The sequence below is a fragment of the Crocodylus porosus genome, unplaced genomic scaffold, assembly GCF_001723895.1.
Source record: "Crocodylus porosus isolate Cpor-Errol unplaced genomic scaffold, CroPor_comp1, whole genome shotgun sequence".
In the NCBI taxonomy this organism is placed as follows: Eukaryota; Metazoa; Chordata; order Crocodylia; family Crocodylidae; genus Crocodylus; species Crocodylus porosus.
The window spans coordinates 10,028,096-10,050,343 of record NW_017728907.1 but is presented as its reverse complement, the minus strand read 5'-3'; the positions used below and the strand labels follow the sequence as shown (position 1 = coordinate 10,050,343).

Sequence of the window (22,248 nt, the reverse complement as noted above, 5' to 3'; positions counted from 1 at the left end):
TTGGAAGGGAATGTCTAGTCTAGTTTGTGCACCTTCCAGCTACACCTAAACTCTAGGTATGGGATCAGTGTTTATTTGTTACAGAGGTCCCAGCCCATTAACACATGAGACCACCAGTTCATTTCAAGATAAACAACTTCTCAAGAGCATTTAGGATAAACAGGTATTGGTAAAGTGCAGATTTGAACCAGTGGCCACATCTACACAAGATACATACTGCGCAGTAGCTCTTTAGTACTGCACAGTAGTGTCATGAGGCATGAACTGTGATGAGGTGCTACTGCACAGTAGGAATGAGCTGGAGGCATGAAGGACAGGGATTATTGTCTTTGGAACACTTCTGAGGAGGAGATATGGTGTAGGAGCTAGGGTGGTTATCATAGAGGACAGTCCGGTTGTCTTCTGTCCTCTATTGATTGAAAACCAATGTCTTTATGTCCTCTGTTTTTCAGAAAAATGGAGGACATAACCTGTCGGTTTTGTATCAATAGAGGACAGAGTAGCAGAAAACCAGAATGTCCTCTATGATAGCCACCCTCATAGGAGCTGAAGGGGGGTTGCTGATAGGCAGAGGGGTGCTTAGTTAGCTGGCAGAGTAAAGGAGGATCACCTGGGGTTGACAGGTGTTTGGCTGCAAGGACAACGTAGCACCCATTGAACAGGGTGGGGAGCAGCTATTGTGGGCACCCTCCACTGGTGCTCCATCGTTTGTTGCGGTGCTGGTAGTTGCATGCACTACTGCACACAAACCCATGGGTCCAGATGGCAGACAAAAAGCCAGTGGGACAAGATGTAGCTGAGGTGATGTAGCCTCAAATGTTCAGTGGAAACTTTTCACTCATGACTCAGACCTTCCTGGCAGGTGCTGTGGCCAAGACAAGCGAGTCCAGGGTTAATCACCTGTCAGCCACAGATGCAGATGTGTGCGCATACACCCCCTTTTTATGTACCTATGAGTGGATCTGATGCTCCCTGTCATTATTCTGATGGTCTCTGAATAATGAGAGATGGGACTGGAATACTGTAGCTGTCCAACAGGCAGGCTTCACAAGAAATGCATGTAGCTTGACAGTAACATCATTGGTAACAGCCATAATGGGTGAGCTGTGCCCAGTTTTGTAGAGATGGTGAGTGATGCAACCTGCGTTTCCTTGTACCCCTTTTATTCTGAGGCCTTGTAGTGAATTAGAAGGCTTAAATGATCCTTGAGAAGAGTGACCAGAAAGAGTCCAAGATTCTTGTTTAGGAGTGTAATCTCATAAATGCTTTTTGCTTAATTAGCTGCAGAATTTTATGGAGGAGAGCTGAAGTCACATAGTTCTTCATAAATGACTGCTTTATAAATACATGCACAAGTCTCAACAGGGAAGCTGGTATTTATCCTCAGGATGGTTGACGCTCATAATTTTTTAATCAAAGACATTTTTGATATACAGCACCTGTCTGAAAACTGAAGCCAACTTTGCTTGGAGCAAACTTCAGATAGAAGATGAAGGGATATTGCTGTGTGAATCCTAGATGTCTAGTAGGGACTCTCAGGATCATAGAGCAGTTAACAGCAGGTGATGTAGCACTTCCAGTAGAAAGGAAGGAATGGTGAATCACAATCCCTGTCTGTTGAAATGAAATATTTAAATATGTAGCTATTGGGGTTTCCTCATCTATGGAGCTGGTTTCCTCCATATCATAGCACTACTGCATGGGGATTGAATTTCATTTAGTGTCCACCTTGTTGGCTGCTGACCATATTCACAAGTGGTTATCTGGCACATTCTGGGTGTGTGGACAGGTTGTGCATGGAGCTGAATGCAGTGTTGTACTTGTCCCATGAATGATTCCTACCATCCACAACTTGTTCCTGACCTTCTTCAGGTTCTGTGGCAGTTTATGTATCTCTTTCATCCTGTGGAACTGTATGCTGCTGGGTTGTAGCTGGGACCAGAAGTTCTGGAAAGCTATGAGCCGGCTTATTTTCTTGGTGTGTCCAGATAGAAGCAGAAGGTTGCCTTGGCAATAGCTACACCATCTTCCCTAATGTGTAGGAGAACACTTCAGAACTACAGCTGATGCAGTTTCATTATTCATACATCACTGTATCCACATCTTTGTCTTGATTTTAGGTTTGTTTCGGTTTTTTTCTACTAGGAAGAATAGCCACACAAGAACTGAACAATGGTCCTCTTTGTTTAAGGACCTTTCTTGAATATTGATCAGTGGTAGATGCTAGAAAAAGGATTTAACCATTCAAACTGTCAAGCACCCAACCATGTAACATCATTCTGTTGACGGGAATAATTTTTTAAACTTTCCAGTTCCCCCTAGATCTCTTGAACTAAAATTCTCCTGGCTGCAGAAATGGAAAATTTCATCTTCCAATCAAACTGGTGTGCCTGCTCTTAAACTAGTAGAGAAAAGTAAATGCCATCTTGACTTGACTAACTCTATGCCGTCTTTTGTTTTATAGCTCTCCTCCATCATAGACATGCTAGAAAATGCTTTCTATGGCTTAGACCTACTCAAGCTGCACTCAGTCACAACAAAGTTGATAGGCCGAGTGGAAAAACTCGAAGAGGTAAGAGGCACTATGGTTCTTTTTCTTTGTATTTTTTTATTAAGGAGAACAACATCCAAAATGAGATATACAGCACAGCCCCTTTTTTGGCATTAGGCATGTTCCAAGAAGGAGACTTATTAATTAATCATCATTTTATTTAATTTTTTTCTGTTTAGCTAATAACAAGTTTCATGACTGGACATTTCAAGTGAAAAGATGAAGGGTTAAAATTTTCAAAAGCTCATAAATGGTTTGGGATTAAGAATCCCAATTTAAAAAAGGTTGCAAGGCCAGATTTTTAAAGGTATTTAGGTAACTAAGGAAGCAGATAGGTGCCTTGTGGGATTTTCAGAAGACTGTCTGCCTCTGTATTTTTGAACATCTGACATTTTCAAGCCTAAAATCCACTGGTTTTTAGGGTGCTCAGGAAAATTAGGGCCAATCAACTACAGGGTGACATCAATGTACATATATTGAAATGCGATAACTCAGTGTGGAGGCTTTTGATCAGGAGTTAGAGGCCTTCAGTTTCTGAATCTTTGATTCCAAGGAAGCTGTAGCAAGCAAAGGTAACTCTTGGTGCTAATGAGAGCCTCCACCCAGAGATTTATTGTGCTTTTATTTTATGAGAGGCAAGGATTTGTTGGCAATATCTTTTATTGGACTAACTGTTCAGTTAAGAGACGTTAGACAGGCTTCCCAGCACAAACTGTGCTTCCTCACATCCTTTGTTTTATGGTCATTGACTTTAAACCTTGAGGTGTTTCCTCTTAACTGTCCTAGATGTTCTAGTGTAGATATAGCCTTAGGTGTGTGGGATGGGAAAGTGACAGCTGCTGAAGCCCCCCTGCCTCTGAAGCCCCATGTGCATGGCCTGGATCAGATAGTTCCAGAGGCTGGATCTAGCCTGTGGGCCTCAAATTGCTGACCCCTTCCTTGGGTCCAAGAGAATTAGGCACTTAAACCATTTACTGTATTCCTTTGAATAGATGATGCCCTTGAATTTAAGGTGCACCCAAATTTTCAGATTCTCAATTTACGAAGAAGAAGAAAAAACAGCAAATAAGACACATTTACAAAGATCCAACATCTGTGGTACATTTAGGAGGGGTTTTTTATTTTGAAGTTTTTAGCACAGATTTAAGATATAGGCCACTTGGGGAGAAATATTTTCTTGTAATTGTTTTTCTTAGTCAAAGGAATGATTTTGTAAATTTTATTACTACTGTCCAGTGCTGCCAGCTTCCATAATATTTATTGTGAATTTTGTGATGTTGGCTGCATTTTTTTTTTCACTCTTAAAGGCTCAGCAACTTGAGACATGTGATTTTTTTTTTTTTGGTGGGTGGGGAGAGGAGGGAAGAACCTCAGCATTCAGTTAAAAAGGAAAATGTCTAATTCTCATAGTGATGGTGAAGAAGAATCTTGAAATTATGACCCAAATGTAACCTAAAGTTCAAACAATCTGAAGGCAAATAATGAAAACCTCAGAGAGATTATTTTTGAAAAAATTCTCATAATTTTGTGACTCTTAAGAATGAGTGTTGCTGAGGTTTGTTTTTTTTTGTAGGGAACACTAGTGGTGGAAGAACATCAGCTATTGGCCAAACAAATGTATGCATGTTTTGCCCTTCAGCTCTGCCCTGGCAGGTCAGTTAGAAGTCCTCCCAGAAGGGCATGTGGGACAATGGTATAGTAAGTGGGGGAATGTTGCCTTTATGAACCACGTAACACATGTCCTGTATGCAGTATTAAATGCTTGGTCCACTAACAAAAGAGTTGATTATCTGAGCTTGGAACAACGTGAGATACTGTCTCCTTTTTGGCTAAAAGTGCCTGGAAACAGGCAAACAATGATAGTGCTACACATGGCAATCTGGGTTGCGACTGGGTTTAATCAATGGAGCTCTGTTAATGAGCAGTGTGCTGACATTCATGCTGGGTTGTTAAGCCTCCTGTTTTCTCTGTCCCTCTTATTGCCTAATAGAAGTTCAGGATGCCTTTCAGGAAATCACAGTTCATGAGGCTTTCTTAACACACAAATATTTTTTGTATTATTCATTCCACCCATCAGCTCTCAGGACTGTGGTCCTGTTAAAAAGTAGCACATGAGCACTCAGCTGAAGATGGTATGTCATGATGATTAGTGTAGATTGGAAAAGTATAGACAGAAGAGTTTTCCATCAAATTTAAAAAATTGTTTGAAATCAATGAAATTTTGATGGGAAAAGTCTAATTTAACTTGGAGTTTCTTATTTCAATAATGTTGAAAGATTTTGTTTAAACAAGGTAAAATATTTCATTTCTGTTACTTATTTGCTTTTTATGTTATATTAAAATATTGGCTTTTCACATACATTTATACATTTACTGTATTTATATATCTGATATTATAATACAGTATACACATTGAGAAGAAATGAACTGAAACTAAGTTTGAAACAAAGCCTTTCTACCTCGCTGAAATAACACACTCTTATTACCTCAACATGTGACATTTCTGTATTAGCTAAGCAAAATGGTTCAGCAACGCTAAATCAGAATTTTTTGTGTGTGTAGAAGTTTTGTTCCAGGAGAAATTTGGCAGTTTCAACTTTCTGTTTCAATTCAGAATAAGAACAAGCTTTGGAATATTGAATTTTTGCCTGAAACAGAATTTCCATTGTCTGACCAGTCCTAGGCTTAATGCATATAGACAACTGGGCAAAACTGAGATTGCATGGGAAATCTTAACTCTGGTATTTCCTCAATTTTGAATGTTTCACTTTGCGAAGTTGCTAACATTTAAGCATAGTTGCATTTAAAAAAAAAAAGAACAAAATGGTCTGATACACTAGTGTAACTACCCAACATTTTGGCATTGCCAAGGTTTGAACACTTCAGAGCTCCATTCATGTTCAAGTTAAAGCTGGATAGAAACCACCTATACAGTTGTTATACATTTTCAAGCACTAACTTTATAGCTGGTTGGCTCTTTTTGTAGCTGTCATTTTTATTATGTGATAATTACTTTGCACATATGGCTAGTCTAAATGTTATTGTGCGATTAACCAGTTAATTACATAATATATGTAACACGTAGCAGGGGCCTCAGATCTTCTTCATAGTTTTTGAATGGAAGGAAGAACAAATATTAGTTGGCAACAGTAGACAGCTGTTATCCTATGTGCACCACTGAACCAGTGGGTGCCGTAGGCAGAGGTTACCTTCATCTCATGATTTCTAAACCAACCTCATGATTCCCAAAGGAGGATGAATCACAATTTTTTAGCCTTGTGGTTGACCACACTGAATGTCTCTGCATTCCATCTTCAGTTTCAAGTTTGGCTGTTTAAACTGCAAGAAGGGAAATTTAGGGTGGATATTAAGAATTTCCTAACTATGAGAGTAGTCAAGCATCAGAACCAGGCTACTTAGAGAGATCATGGGATCTCCATCCTTGGAAGCTTTTAAGTGCAGGCTAGACAAACACTTGGGGTGGGATGGGATGGGATGGGATGGGATGGTTTAGACATGGATGATCCTGCCTCAAGCAGGGGTTTGGACCAGACCTCCTGAGGACCTTCCAGTCCTATGTTTCTGTTTCAGAACAATTCAGAGGACTCAGCAGGAGGAAGTATGTACACATAGTTCACCTACGACGGTGAAAGAACTAAAGAGAAAGTCTTGAACATCTTCTATTGTGTACATGCAAATGATGATTTTCCAATTGTTGTCACATAACCAAAGTTTGAATAGCTTTTCATAGGGAAAACAAAAATCACCTCTCTGACTTCACTGTCCCCCTGACCAGTTACAAGTTCCTGAACCAAACTGTTGACAAACTCTACAGCTCTTAAAAAGAAAAGTGGTAGGAAGATTTGTTAATGCTGACTACTTGCTTATCTTAGCCTTGGTTTTGAAATCAGTCCTTGTTCTTATTGAAACTTAAAAAATCAACAAGGATCAACATTAGAATATTCTAGCCGAAGTTGTTACAGTTTGTTAATACAGTGAAAAAAAGTATAAATTGTTCCCCAGTCACATTACTTGACCATGGCCATTTCCACTCCCCTTATAATGGTTATACTATAATGGCAGACATTGCTAGGTAGTATATTGTTTGCTAGAGTTTTTTCCTGTTTCATAGTGTTTGAGCAAATGTGTAGTCTTGGGAAGATAGCTTGGAGTGTTTAGTTTTTGTGAAGCAAGTTTCTGTGCCAAGGCTGTGTGAGTGGCAGGAGAGTCTACTGTTTTCCGCGCTTGCTGCCTGCTTCTGGCTGCATTTTGCTGATAAGGCTCAGTAAAAAACGGGTTATATGCTTCCAAGAACGAGATTTAAGAAGAAATGGTCATTCTTTCCATATTTAAATCCTTACTATCATCTGTCTGAAAAGCTTTAGTGCTCCATACTTTGGAGCAGGAAATATGATAGGGAATTTGCTGTGGAATCTGGGAGGTGTCTTTTGTTGTCTCTGGAAATCTGCTAGGCTAAGGACAGAAGTTACACATAAACATAACTGATCAGAAACTGGTTTAAACTTGTAACAGAACAGAAGTTCAGTGCACATAAACTGATTTCAAAATGGCCAGAACTGGTTTCAGATAAATCTTGTTGAATGTAGTATCAGACTTAACTGACTTAGGTCAAATCGGTTTAAGGAACTTCTGTCCCAGAACCCTTCCTGGTTTAAGTTAACTCAGTCCCCCAGCATCCCAGGTGCTTTGAAGCCCTGGGCTGGGCTGTGCTGTCTGCTCCACCAGAGCAGGTTGCCCCAACTCCTCTGCTCCCTAGCTGGAGTGCTATTACTGCTTGGGCTGGCTGAGAAGGGGCTGGGGGTGGGAAACTCTGCTCGGGACTGAAGCTGGGGTCTGCTTAGCAGGGGCCAGAGGGGACACAGCTGCTGCTCCCTGTGTGTGAGGAGTCCGTGTAGTGGCAACAGCAGGAGCTGGAGTCTTTTGAGTCTCTGTTAAGACTTTCTCCTGTTCAGTTTCCTCTCCCTGCCCTGCTCAGGACACCAACATTTCCAACTATGCATCCTAAAACACAGTGTGCTCTTCAGAAGGTGAGCTGGGACAGGAGGAGCCAGAAGGTGCTGTAATCTGAGCTTCTTTACTATTAAGAATTTTGTTCACTTCTCTGCTCTTGTGATTGCATTTTCTGTCTCACCTCCATACCAGAAAGTCAGTAAGTACCCCATTCTCTCTCGTTTACAGATGAGGCTACACAAAGTCACTTCTAGTGGAGCTGGCAGTAGCAGCCAAGTCTTTAGTATGGCAGGTCCACATCTCATTTTCTTAGCCGTGTTGCCTTTCAGAATGAACATGATAAACCACCAATTACTTCAAAGCCAGGAATACAATCCTGATTTGCAACTAAACAACTAGTTATGGAATCTGTTGTGTATCTCTGACAAAGCCTGTTTGGCTTACATTGAGGATAGCAGCCTATTTCTACGATCACTAGCTCTTAAGTCAAATCGTTAAAGTCTGTACTGTGGATTTGGAGGTCCTTGATTCAAATACTGTTGATTGGGGCGTCTTGCAGAATAAGACTTACCCTCAACTTCTCCTTAAACTCTGAAGGTACATCATTGAGCTGGTGGTGTTTTATTCAGGTTTTGTAGCTCCTCTGAGAATGGTTTTGCTTCATTTTGCCATAGTTTTATTTTTGTTATTTCTAATGACCTTTTACTAGGTCTCCTCTTGCTTCCCCTGAAATTCAGGCAGTGGCTGAGAGGCACAGGAGCCAGAAACAGAGGCACGTAGTGTACATGTTAGCAATTCTTAGAAGTAGCTAAGATGGTCAAGTGTCTGAGGTGCTGGCCGTTGTGTTCCATCTTGAATTCAGAGCCTGATGCCAGAGAATGAAAATGCTGTCTTAAAAAGATAGCTAAGATATTTTTGTTTTTTGTTTTTAAAGAGAGTTTCCAGTTAAATCATTTTTACTTTTATGCAGTGTAATATTTTTTGACTAATACTGTATGGCTTTGAGGGTTTTTTTAAGCTGCATCTAGTTTTGTAGCATCAGATTGCCAGATTAAATAATGGAGCCTTTTCCCTCAATCTATATCTGGGACAGTAATTCCACATTCTTTTAAATGCAGACCAGTCCCATTTGATTTGAGCCATAAGCCAAGTGCAGTTGATTTATAAAGCCAAAATTCCACTTGCAAAGCATTTTGGGGAGAGAAATGCACAATTCAGCCAAGAGGTCAAAAAAGAGGCATCTGAAAATGGTGCATTTGAATGTGAGATCTTGGGTTTCCAGGTTGCTGGGAGCATTATTTTTATTTGAGATCGTACCCTGTTCATCTGGTTTGACTTATCCTCCAGTTGGGTCACATGAGTTTCCTGCTGAATCTTGAATAATTAGAAAGACAGAAGAGGCTTAACTGAGTCGTGCAGAATTGTGCTCTTGGATCACCACAGTGAGGCCTCACTGACGTTTTACTTGTCTAATATCCAGTCATGTAATGCGAGGAAAACAGGCTATTTAGACTGGTGGTGTTCAACCTATCTGGCCTTGCGGGCCAGATGAGTAGCACAGGGCTGGTCTGCAGGCCAGATCCACCATGGGGTGGGTGCATGGTATAATCTGGAGTGCTGAGCCAGCTCTGTGCACTGGATCCAGCTGTCACATGACCCCACTCACCATCCCAGCCCCATGCATTGAATTCAGCTATGGCACAACCCCATGTGGCAGTGTGGTCCAGCACACAGTACTGTATTATCTGGCCTTCAGGACTCCCCATTGGTCTGGATATTTGGCAGTATTAATTGCCGAGGTTCTGGATGATACTTTTGGAAGCTGCGGTGAATAACATTGTCACTGCTCCACTACTGCCAAATTTCTGGTTCCATGGGGAGCACTATGGGTTGGATGACATGGCTCCATGGGTCATAGGTTGAACACCACTGATTTAGACCTGTGAGCTGAACCAGAGGTAGCTGAGCAAAACATTGACCTAGGAGAGGGATTCAGGAGTACACACAAAGGGCCAAATTCTGCTCTCGGTTACACCAGCATAAATCAGAATTAATTCCATGGACTGAAGAATGTGCAACATTTGGCTCAAGGTGAGTTCACAAGATTAAGTTACTTCAGAGAAACTTCTGCGACTGAATTCTCTTCTCACTTACATTCATACAACCCTACTGATTTGTCTCATCCTTCCCAATCCCTTCCTCTTCCCACTCTAGAAAAAACAGGGGTGGTTCTGGTTAATCAACTTTAAAAATAGATCTTATAGTCTAGTACTTGAAATGTATATGGCACCTTTCCCCCAGAGATTCAAAAGTATTTGACATACTTTACAAACATTTTTGCACACAAGGGAAAAAGTCTTTTTCTCTGACCACACTCCATAAGCCTATTGTTTGCTGTACACGTGTTCTGTGGGTGGAATTTCCATTGACATCAGTAAAACAAGTACAAAATATGCAACAGGCATTTGCTGTGTAAATCATAGCAGAGAAATTTACCCGACATAGGGATGACTCAACCTGTCACTGAAACATTTACATCTTTGTTTGAATGCTGTGGATTTTTAAAAACTCACACCAGAATTGTATCATATTTCAGGTTGGAAATGATTTTATGTTTTAACCCAGAGAAAGCAGGAATCTTCTCTTCAGAAAGATATCACATACTGATAAGCACACCACTTAAGAGGGCAGCACAGTGCATGGGCAGTGAAGGAAAATTATAAATAAAGACAGGTTAGAGCTTTTGGGGGATGATAAATAATATCATTATTTATGCATTTATCATCCAACAGGAGGTGGTGACACAGCTGATCTGTATTGGCCAGTGCTGGCACCAGTTCTGGGCTGGCTAAGATTTCTTGCCAAGGACAAGAACTTGGGTTTGAAATTTGGGAGGATTTCATAGATTTCATAGACATTAGGGCTGGAAGGGACCTTGGAAGATCATCGAGTCCAGCCCCCCACCCTAAAGGCAGGAAGTCAGCTGGGGTTATAGGATCCCAGCAAGATAAGCATCCAATTTGCTTTTGAAGGTGTTCAGTGTAGGTGCTTGAACCACCTCTGATGTTAGGCTGTTCCAGACCTTGGGGGCTTGGACAGTAAAGAAATTCTTCCTTATGTCCAGCCTAAAACAGTCTTGCAGTAGTTTATGACCGTTCGACTGTGTCATCCCTTGGGGGCGCTCTGGTGAACAAACGTTCCCCCAGATCCTGGTGGTCACCCCTGATAAACTTGTAGGTGGCCATCAGGTCACCCCTGAGCCTCCGCTTTTCCAAGCTAAAGAGCCCCATGGCTCTCAGCCTGTTGTCGTAAGGTCTGCTTTCCTGACCTCTGATCATGTGTGTGGCTCTTCTGTGAACTCTCTCAAGCTTCTCCACATCCTTTTTGAATTGTGGGGCCCAAAACTGGACACAGTACTCCAGCTGTGGCCTCACCAAGGCCAAGTACAAGGGGAGAACGACGTCCTGGCATTTGCTTGAGAAGCATCTATGGATGCAAGCCAGTGTTTTGGTTGCTTTACTAGCCACAGTATTGCATTGCAGGCTCATGTTCATCTTGTGGTCAATGATGACCCCCAAGTCTCTTTCTTCCATAGTGCTAGCCAGGATTTTTTATTGTCCTTGATGCTCAGAGCTAGTTGGAGTTCAGTTGCAGCCTTGGCTTTCCTGATTTGCTCCCTGCAGGACCGGCCCAGTGCAGAATATTCCTCCTTGGAGGTGAATCCCATCCTCCATCCTTTGTAGGCCTTTCTTTTTAGCCTCAGGAGGTCCGCTAGGTCCCTGGAGAGCCAGGGGGGCTGCTGTGTCCTCTTGCTGCCTTTCCTACGAGATGGAATAGACTTAGCTTGTGCATTGAGGATCTATTTAACAGATTTTGAGTCTTTTGTTTCTTGCAAGATGATAAAGCCACTGGAAGTATTGTTGCCTGGTGATATAGCAGTCTGCTCAAAACATAAGCAGGTGTTGGGTGTATGTCTACATGGTGCAGGGCAGCATTATGCAGAGATACCTGAGCCAGGCACTGCCTCTAGAATAAAAAAGCATCTAGCTCAGGGGTGGGCAAAATATGGCCTGCGGGCTGGATGCGGCCCACCAGGCCATTCTATCCAGCCTGTGGGGCCTCTAAAAAGTTTAGAAAATTAATATTTATCTGCCCCTGGCTGCCTGTCATGCAGCCCTCGGTGGCTTGCCAAAACTCAGTAAGTGGCCCTCTGCCCAAAATAATTGCTCATCCCTGATCTAGATGCATTAGCTCCCTACACAACACTGTATTTATACAGCTAGATTAATAAGTCCTGCTTCTCAGCAAAGCTAATTAGCCCAGGCACAGCACTTCCATAAACATTCCCTAAGAGAAAAAAATAAGCAGTGGGGGCAGGAAACATGTCCTTTAGAGGGGGTTTATTTGTGTTTTGAGATGACTGGGTGAGAAGGAAGCCTGCTTCATTTGAGTTTTGAAGCCATAGTATGGGCAAGAAGCCATGAAGGGAAGCTATAAGCAAAGTTAATTTTGCTTAATGGGTTAATTCCTGTGAAAGAAGGAAGGTTACACCCTGCATGAGCAGGGAGTCTGATTTTTTGAGTGGCTGAGAAGGTGAACCAGAGGCTAGCGTGATTTATAACTGTCAGCCTTTAATTTCAAACCTTTACATGCACTCATCAGTGTACCTAAATAAAGATTATGTGCAAACTCTTTGCCTGTTGTCTTGCTGGTGAAGAGGAAAGTCAGTTTTTCCTGAGTAGGTGACAGACTGAGGGTGCTTTGTAGAGACGGCGGCCACTGGAAACAGTGACTCCACCACAGGGACTGACAGCACAGAAGCTGGAGACTGCTGTGACTGCTGCAATGGGGCTGCCAGCTCCTAGGAAAGCTATGTCATCAACTACCCAAGGTCCTGGTATCATGACAATGGAGATGTCAATAACTAGTCAATTAGTATTTTTGGATTCAGAATCAGACCTGTGGGAGTACGGTGGCCCAGAAAGTATGGGTGAAGAGTTGAGCTTTGGTTACTGTGGAATTGGGGTGTATTGGTTTAGCTAGAAATGAAGATCTTCTATGAAGAGAGGAAAATTGGTGAGGTGGGAAACAAACTTTGAGGCACTTAAAGATGAATCTTAAGACTAGACAATGCCTGGATGTCCTCATTTGGCTCACTTGGTTACAATGTTCTCTAGAGCAGCAGTGCTGAAATCTTTAGGTTAAACTAAAACAACACAGGCTTTTATCAGCACAGAGTAGAGCTAACTGCAAAATGTCTTAGTCTCCTTGAAGTTACAGTGAATCTTGGGCATTTGGCCATGATTTTAGTGGGGTTAGGCTTGCTTAGCATGTATAGCTGGATGGGGAGGAGGGAGGTGGGCAAAGGATATTTGTTTAGAAGATGAAGAGTCCCTGGATGTTAAGTCTGGGTGAAAGGCATGTGAGCTGAGGTTACTCTTGATCATATCCAGCCATATGTTTCCCAGAAGTGTCCTAAGGTTTCTATACTTTACAATGATAAGTGGAAATTAACTTAAGCAACTTCAGTTCTGTATATATCTGCATTTAAGGTCATATTCTGTCTGGTTCTTGTGCCTTTTCTCAGCTTTCTCACACAAAGACTTTTCTGCCCTTCTGAAATTGTACCTTGTTGTATGGATATTCCCACTGCCTTCAAAAGGCCTATTTTTAATGTAAGACAGTAACCAAAATGAGCAAACATGGTAGAAATGGATCCAGAGGTGGTAGGATGCTCTAGAAACCTTTCAGATGAAAAGCATTATTAATATGTGTATTAATGATATTGGAGAAGTAGCTAGGCACCCCAATTCAGGCATTCGGCTCTGTTTTGGTAGGCATTTGTACAGAGTATTAATAACATGAGAGAGAGACTGTCTCACTCCCAAAAGTACAACTCCTACTTACAACAGACCTGATGAGTGAGGTTGCAGAAAGGCTTCAGCCTCAAATTTAATAAAGTCTGAAGTATTTTGTCTTTCAGAGCTGATGTCCTTTCTGGGATGATGGCTAATCTGAGCTGAGACACTTGTTTTTCATTTCACTGGGCTCATCTTTAGCTTGCAGCTGTTGCTTCAGCTGGCAATAGAGGGTCACAGATGAAGGTTGTAGTGGGTTTTAGGAGGAGGAACTATGGTAGCACAGCTGTAAAATGAAGGATTAGGGTGAACCAGCCCCTGCAATCTCTTTTCTTCCAGGCCTGTGGGAGAAAAGGCTTCTACTGCTGTGCCAGGTATTTAAAGTAGCTGCTATTCAATAGATGAAAGACATGGCCAGCTAGCTGGCTCTGACTGAGGGGCCTCCTGAGGACAGGAATGCTAATATTTGGTGTGGGGAGGGTCCCCACAAGGAGAGAGGTGACAAGCTGTGCTACTGTATGCAGCACGGAAGAGATCTTTCTCAGAGACACAGGTTCCTCCCCCCACTGCGCCAACTCCTAAAATGCCCTCCGCCTTCGGGGCACAGATTCTGCTAATCCTTCCTCCCAGTTACATTGTCTCAATGCATACACATTGCACTAGTTGTTTCACAGATTTCAGCTCTGTGTTCATGCTGGGCTTCTGGCCAACAGTGTAAGCAGGACTGGGTGAGCCAGGCATCAGCCCCCGGCTCTGATTTAGAAGAAAGCAGCAGAATGGCAGCACCCAGGGAGCTTGCAACACCACAGCAGTGCCCAGTGTTCATGGAGCTTGTGCCAAGGCCAGCTGCAGCTGCAGGACCCTTGTTGTACATGGCAGCCCCCTCACCACTGCTGTTTTATGATGCTTGGCACCCAGCTCTGCCTCTCCCTGCATACCCGCTTCCCCCTCCCCACCCAAGGCTGGGTGCCAAAATTTCTGGCGATTATGCCTCTGCTCCTGGCTCTCCATTTTCAGGCATGTAACTGGCAATTGCAGGAACCATCCTAATGTATTGCCCCAAGGCTCTGCTGAGTTGGCAGGAGGGAGCAGATGGCCAGCACATTGAAAAGGCCCGTGGTCAAATGCAGACATCTAGTCCTGTGGTTGCAAAGCCATGATAAATGCTTTTATGAACAGTTAGCATTTGTGGAAAGCTATATGAAAGCCAAGCATCTGCTCTGAACTGGAAGAGATTGGCATCTCTTGCTTCTAGCAATATACCACTGAGCAAAGGTAGTGACTTCAGGATGCTGGGTCCCAAGGCTGCTTCCTGTGCTGCTGATCCATGTCTGTGTAGCCTTCCCTATACTGACAGTTCACACTCCACCTTCCTCCAGGTCTTTCCCAGAACATGTGGCAGCTGTTGTGATGCCACACAGCACAGCCACAACCTGGTTTCACCCCATCTACCATGTGGGGATCAACCTTATACCGTTTTCATTTCAGTGCACGTCAGATGAATGCTGTCTCTAAGGGCAGACACAGTCCCTTTTGGTTAACCCCCTCATACTGGTTGATAGTGCCCATTAGCTTTGACATCTTTTCTGGGCACAGCAACAGAATGGCTGGTCAAGGTTTCTCGCAGCCATGTGTTAAAAGCTGGGAATGTGATGCAGGCTTGTTAATGTGGTTTCATGGAGAACAGATCTTGTCAAACCCATTAACGGGCTTTGAGAAAGTCACAGAGTTAGCTGAAAAGGGACAAGGTACAGATAGACAGTACACTTTGGCTTTGACTTAAGAGCAGGCACCATCCTGATTATCAAACTGTCACTTTGTAAGGCAGCAAGTGTAACATTACTGCCTGTAAAACAGAAAGAAAGCAGGCAGGTTGTCGGCTTGCTCGATAGACGAGTCACTGGGTTGCATAGTGGCAGGGGTGGATCCAGAAGGGTTGCAGTGGTGTGGCTGCATCCCCCTCTTTTGTATTATTGCATTGCACCACAGAAGCCTCCAAGGACTTTTTAAAGTCCCCAAAGCAGGTGAGACTCCCTCTCCCTTCCCCTTCCTGGACAAAAGTACACATCCTATCTGCCCCTTTCCTCCCCACTCTCCTGCCTGCCTTTCCTCTCTGTTGCTGGAGGTGGGGAAGCACCAGAGCTGTTCCTGTGCACCACCAGGGGCTGGGCTTAGCTGGGAAGATGGACAGTGGCAACAGGGATGGGCAAGGGGGGTTCCCTTCCCTGTGCCTGCTTCAGGATGGGGTAGGTTAGAGGGAACTACTCTCCAGCCTCCCTGTTGCTGCTGTCCCCTCTCTGGATGAGTCTAGCCCCCACTCAGTGGGCTGGCTCTGGAGCTTTCTCTCCCCCAACAGTGGAGAAAGCAGCAGCAGGCAGGGGAGGGGTGGGGAGCTGGGAGAAGAGGGGAAGGGATGTGCCTCTGAGTACGAAGGGGAAAGAGGGGTGATTTTCATCTTCTTTAAGGACTTTGAAAGTCCCCAGGGGCTCCCATGGCATGGTCTTCCCACACTGGTAGGGGTGGATGAAGCAGGGAGCAGGAGATGCAGTCACCCCTGCAGTCCGCTGCTCCTGAACCTCCCCCCTGCAATCTTTATGAAATCCGGGATCCACGCCTGCTTGGTGATCTGGGTGCAGTCAAAAAGCTTGTGGGTTGATACAGCCAACTGCAAGCTCATGTGTCTAGAAAAAAGACATTCAGGCCACAATTGTGGAATGGGGCCCTGTGTCTTTGAAAGAGGTGCATTTGAACAGGGTTGGGGGATCAGGAAAGGAAAGCAACTCTACAAGGTCTCCTAGTGCTTTGCTGTGCTCAAAAGGGCTGTTTAGAAGAAGGCTGCCTCTCTCTTCATGTGTTGTGGCTACAACTTGGCTCAGCAGAGGTCCTTAATAAAGCTGAGAGGGGCTGCTGGCTGAGAGCTTTCTGGGAGGGTGTGACAAATCCAGAAGATGCAGCTAGCTGTACTTGCTGAGGTGCCAGCAAAGGGATCAGGCCCCTGGGCAGATCCCTAGCTGGCTGGGAACAGGAAAAAGGGCTAGCTGAAGGAGAGCAGGGAGCAGAAGGAGCTTGTGGAAGCTGGGAAGCCTCGATAGCTTAAAGGGAGAAAGGCAATGTATCTTGTTTAATTTCCTTCCCTGAGGATAGCAGGCAGGTGAACTCCCAGGTGTTGAAAGGGGGCTTTGAATAAAGGACCTTAAAAGAAGTATGGCTTTGACCAGTGAGACCAGCTGGAAAAGGACACTACCAACTCATGGAGCCCTATACTTCTGGACTTCCCCTTACTTTGGTCCAAAAGAGGCTATTTAAGGTGCTTGCAAGGTTCACCCTTTGTTACTGGCTTCTTTAAAATGTGAGGTGGAGGTGTGGAGGAAATGATGAGGCGGAAGAGCTTCCAGAGGGGTTGGGGGAGGAAAGGTGCATTGAGCTACTTTAGAGATTCCTTAGGTTAGAGCATCTGGACAGGCCCCTGTCACTACATTGTTAACTTTATAAGTAGCCATCTGAACATGCGCCCCAGAGTGATGCTGCAGAGAAAAAGATGGGTATTCTCCTGAGAGTGAGGGGTAGGAGGGTTGTCTTTACCTCGGCATTTCTTGCTGGTTGCTGGAATGTGTGCTTAAAAAAGGGATTTTGAAAAATGTGAAGAGGTATAAGAAGAGCTACAAGAACAAATATAGCTTCAGGGAAGAGGTGTAAGAATGAATAAAAGGCTTGGGAAACCTGCCTTCTGCTCCAATTAGTTTAAAAGCCAGTTTAAAAGGGCTGAAGTACTGTGGAGACTTCGAGAAGTACCATCTTCACGGAAGAGATGCCTGAGAGCAGACGGCTCTTTAATCTCTCAGACAAAGGCAAAGCAAAAGCTAAAAGCTGAAGTCAGCAATACCTGGAGACTAGGTCTGGATTTTTAATAGTGAGGATGGTTAATTGTTGGAACCGGTTACCGCATGCTGGATCCTTTGCCACATGGAGGCTGTATGTTGAGATTGGATGTCCCTTCTAGCTCTGGGTTAGGCTGCTGTCTAGGTAAATCACTACATTTTGTGCTGGATGCAAGCACCCTTGCGGGGGACTCTCTGGCTTATGTGCTGTAGGAGTTCAGTTAGGAGGAGCAGGGTGATCTCTCTTGCCCTTAACAGCCATGAATTCCATAAAACCTGTATAGTAATAAAGCAGCTATCTCCTGTGAGCCACTGGCTCTGTGGTTCAGCTGTGGAGGGGGTGGTGTCTTGGTTTGTGCTAATCCCAACTGAGAAAATCACTTGATCCATGGCATAGGCAAGGTCCTCCTCAGCCTGCGAGTTCAGGAGGCAGTGTTCATTGAGCAAGCTGATTGCTTCATCTCATCAGCAGAGCTATTATAGTCTTGGTGTGTATTCATTGCTTTTAGCAGTTTGGAGCAACTCCCAGGAGGATCAGCAACACTGTTGCCTGCAAGGGACTTCACAGAGGCAGAGGAACAGCCTGTAATTGTCAGGAATAAAGCTGTTTGTCTGCTTGGCCTGAGATGTTGCAGAACCAAACTCTGAAGTCAGTGCCTTAAGAAAGCATTGATTTTACAAAGATGCTTGAGGGCATACAAAGTGCCAGGGAATTGTCATTATCAGGGCACACAGGACAATGCATCAGTCAGGATTTGCAGGGTAAAACTCCATTGGATTTTAATGACCATGGTGCCTGACTAAGGATCTGTGTTGGAAATAGTGGATTGTATCCCCAGACTGTAAAAGGCAAGGGTGATGAAAATAGCCACATATCATATCTTGTGTCATACAGCACGCTTTGCAGTAAGATCCACACCTTGCTTTTAAAAGGCAGAATGAAGGGAAATGAAATATCTTTTTAGGTAGTAAATAACTAAGTGGGTACAGCTGGGGAACAGGCCCTCTTCACTGTTCTGTTCCTCATGGATGTGTGCAGACTTTACGTTCACTTTTGCCCAGTCAGAAACTGCTGTTACCATATCTCCTCATGCAAAGTGCACACTCCCATTTTACAGCAGCTGGCTTTTGGGAAAGACAGATGGTTTTTGGAAAATACACATTTTTGTAGATGAGAAAATATGGTAAATTATTGCTGTACGTGGCAACTGAGAAACCATCAAGTCTGTCCCATGGGTCAGCAGGAGGGTATTAGGCTTGGGACCATCAAACCTGTGTCACTCAAACTAATGGAGTGCTATCCCATTTGTGGTTCATCCACCTGAAGGGGACACAACACTTTGTGAGTGAACTGTAGGACGTTGCCTGCTGTGGTCCCCCTGCTTTACCTGTAGCAGATAAGGGTGTTACGTCTTGTGTCAGGTTTGGCAGTAGTTTTATGAAGAATTTAGACTATGGATTTGTATAGGATGGTTTGAACTGGGATGCTCCTGCCTCAAGCAGGGGATTGGGCTAAATAAATAACCTCTGGAGGGTCCCTTCCAGCCCTGATTCTCTATGATTCTATGAACTATTTGATAGACTGCATGTGAGCATTAGAAATCCAGGTTTCTGGTATCCTTGTAATGGGCTGGAAGCTTAATAAGCAGCTAAATCCGCCATCAAAGACAGAAGAGTAGGCCTAAATAGGTCTGGCGTGTTCCTTCTATGAAGGTATGTGGCTAAGACTTGCATCTGTCCTAGTAGAAACCTTGGTTCTACTCCCTGTCATGACCTCGTGCAGCATTGCAGTCAATTATCTGTTTGTACAATGAGGTTTTAGGGGCAGTGGAATGTGACTTAATGCTTCCATCTTAGAAGAGGAAGCCATGCTCAGCAACAGAGATCTGAAGGATGCAGCGATATGCACAGGGAAGGACAGAGTGTAGAACTCAGGGGATCCTTGTTCTCATCCCAGTGCACTTTCCCCTAAACCAAAGTCAGGCTGTCTATTGAATGTGGATCATCACCCACCTTGCCAGCAGTGCAGGACCCTGGAGAGGCCTACCTGGAATGGAAGACACCTGTCATTGTGCTCTTTGACCACTAGATGTCTCTGTGCTGTGTTAAAAGTTCCATGAAAAGGGAGTGGCCTGTTGCGGAAGAGATGCAAGTAGCTGGAGCTGTTTGTAATTTGGTTTGCTCTAAGTAAATACCTGTGAGTTAAGGAGAACCTTGTGATAAAGACCATCTTGTCACTAAGCACTGGCAATCCACAAAGGACAACCGGCCCATTGAAGGCAATTCTAACAGCCTGGGCATGCACTTCCATACTGTAATAAGTAACACACGCAGCACGTTTTGTCCTGGTGTGCTTTCTAAGGCCTAGAACTGTAGTCTGAAAGTATCATTTGCTGAGAAATGACATCTCCCTCTGTTACTTTTTTTCTTTAGGAAGTATCCAAAAACTTCACTCAAGAAAGCAACTCGGTCAGAGGGAATGTAGATGAAGTTCTGAGTGAGCGGAACAAGCGGCACAAGGAAAACTGTTCTGACATCCTCTCCAACAGCCTCCCAGATATTGGGAGCTCACTGCAGAGGGACGCTGCAGCTGCGTACACCCACGCTGAGGTAAGGGGCCAGTTGCCTTCTCCACCAAGCCAAGGAACTCTGGGGTAGACGGATCCCTAGAAGTCTGCGTTCCAGGATGGGGAACATCCTATGTCATTGGTGCAAGGGCAGTCGGGCTAGGGAGAAATGTGCTGGAGAAGGTAGCATTGACTTTGGACATCAGGGTTCAGCAGGGGTGGGCAGTTATTTTGGGTGGAGGGCCACTTACTGACTTTTGGCAAGCCATGAAGGACTGCATGATAGGCAGCCAGGGGCAAATAAATATTAATTTTCTCAATTTTTAGAGGCCCTGCAGGCCGGATAGAATGGCCTGTCAGGCCACATCCGGCCCCCAGGCTGCATTTTGCCTGCCCCTGGGGTAGAGCATAGTAGAATGATGTCATCACATGCAATGCTGCATTGTACTGTGACTTGCCACGTCCCTCCCTTCTGGTGCAGTGTCTTTCACAAAGGGCCTGAAGGTGGGAGGACAGACCTGGTTGCTCCTCTGCCATTACATACCAAAGAGGGACACTGTGAGCTGTGTCCTTGATGGAGACTTCATGGCAGCCCAGTCCAGAGCTTTTTGATCTTTGTATCTCTGGCCCTGGGTTGTCCACTTGGTCAGCTGACACCATGCCAGGTAGTTTGTCCCTTGCAGGCAAGTAGAAAAGCAACTTCATTCTACCCTGAAATGGTCCCTGATACATCCTGACTGATTCACATGGCTTTAGAGGCATGATGGATGTGGAGGTGAGGCATAAGCTGAACAGCCACAGAGCCCGCCTCACGCCTGAGCGGGAAGAGGAGAGTCTATTTTCCATGATTCATTCAGACTTGAACCTCTGCTGAGGTGTCAGCAAGGGGGATCCTTTAGAGATGAGGGTGGTGGTGACTGCACACAACTGGGACAGAGGCCCTCATTGACATACACATAAAGGGCACATAAATGGCCTCCAGATGACCCCTGGCATAGACTGAGTTTGAATAAAAAGCATGCCAGCCTTGAATGACTCTTTTTTGGCTCTGCCCTTTCTACAGAGCTACCCCAGTCATCAGGTGTGAGGGGACTGCTCAGAAAGATTGTAGTGAATATGGCTGCTTAGGACTATGGTAACTGAACCCCATGTAGCACTCGCAGGTGTCAGGGGCACCAGATGCCAGGTCTACTAAATCTCTGGGCAGGAGGTGAAAGTACTGGGGCCATCAGGAATGGGAAAAGTTGCAAATGTTGTGGGCACAGTAGCTTCGGCATTTATATAAAAAGACAGGAAGAAAGGGCGTCCTGGCCATCAAATCCAGTCCCTTGCATTCATAGGTAACCATCGATTCAAGGATTTCCCCAAACCACCACTTCAAAGCCTTATACAAAGGATGCAATACTAAAAACACCCTGCAACTAGAGGTACACTGATTTAATGATTTTTTTGGCTGACACTGGTGGCTGATTATTAACCAGCCATATTGGCTGATACCAATCTGATAGCTGATATGAAGCCCGGCAGCTTGGAGAGCAGCTCCCTGCCATTAAGTCTGTGGGATGGAAGGGGCAGGGGGAGGGAAGGGGTGTGATTGGTGCAGATAGAGGCCCCCATGGTGAGGGCAGGAGTCCTGGGAGGGATGGCTATAGGGAATTTTGTAGTGGCTGTAGCCCACCCTGTAGCCACTCTCAGCACTGCTGCCACCTGCCCAAGTGCAGCCCCGGCCCAGCCCCCCGTCCAAAAAGAGGCCAGCGCAGCCCCCGAGGCCACAGCGGCCAGTCTATGCACAAATCTGCACAAATCTGGGGGGCACATGCCCCCATGCCTCTCCTGCGGGTGTGCGCAGCAGCGAGAAGCCACACCCTGGACAAGCCACGTGTAACTCCATCCTGCTCCCAGCAGGGTTGTATTCACCACCCTGGCTGGCCAGCCCCTGTCCCTGTCCCTCTCTTTCTCTCACCTTGATCTGCCTCCTCACATCCCTTTCCTCTCCCTGCCCCTTTCCTTCCCAGAGACTTACTGGCTGGATGCTGCTCTCCAAGATGCTCAGCTGCATTCCTGGCCATGTGCGTGGTGCAGCTGCACTCATGCACACGGCATTTATTGGTGACATTATGGGCTACACGGGCCAACAAAAGCCGATTGCTGATAATATTAATTTTCATTTTATTAATGCTGATGCTGATCTGATACATGACCAATCTATCACTGCACCTCTCCTGCAATGTGCCATAAGCAGAAGTCAAGGAGACATGGGCACTGCCAGTGCCCTGCCACTACAATGATGGGGAAGTAAATAGTTTCATAGTTTGTAGGGTTGGAAGAGACCTGAGCAGATCATCATGTCCGACCCCCTGCCATGGCAGGAAAGAATACTGGTGTCAAACCTGAATTTACCCTCTGCCAGTTTGTGACCGTTA

General features: G+C 44.8%; 1 protein-coding gene across 1 annotated transcript in view; it reads left to right on the top strand.

The window, feature by feature from the left end:
* The window catches only part of OLFML2B (olfactomedin like 2B), a 57,615-nt gene that overhangs the window by 13,295 nt on the left and 22,072 nt on the right, over positions 1-22,248 (top strand). The window contains exons 4-5 of the mRNA XM_019530572.1: positions 2,465-2,572; positions 19,692-19,868. Coding sequence (XP_019386117.1) covers positions 2,465-2,572; positions 19,692-19,868 — 285 coding nt within the window. The remainder of the gene's footprint in view (positions 1-2,464; positions 2,573-19,691; positions 19,869-22,248) is intronic.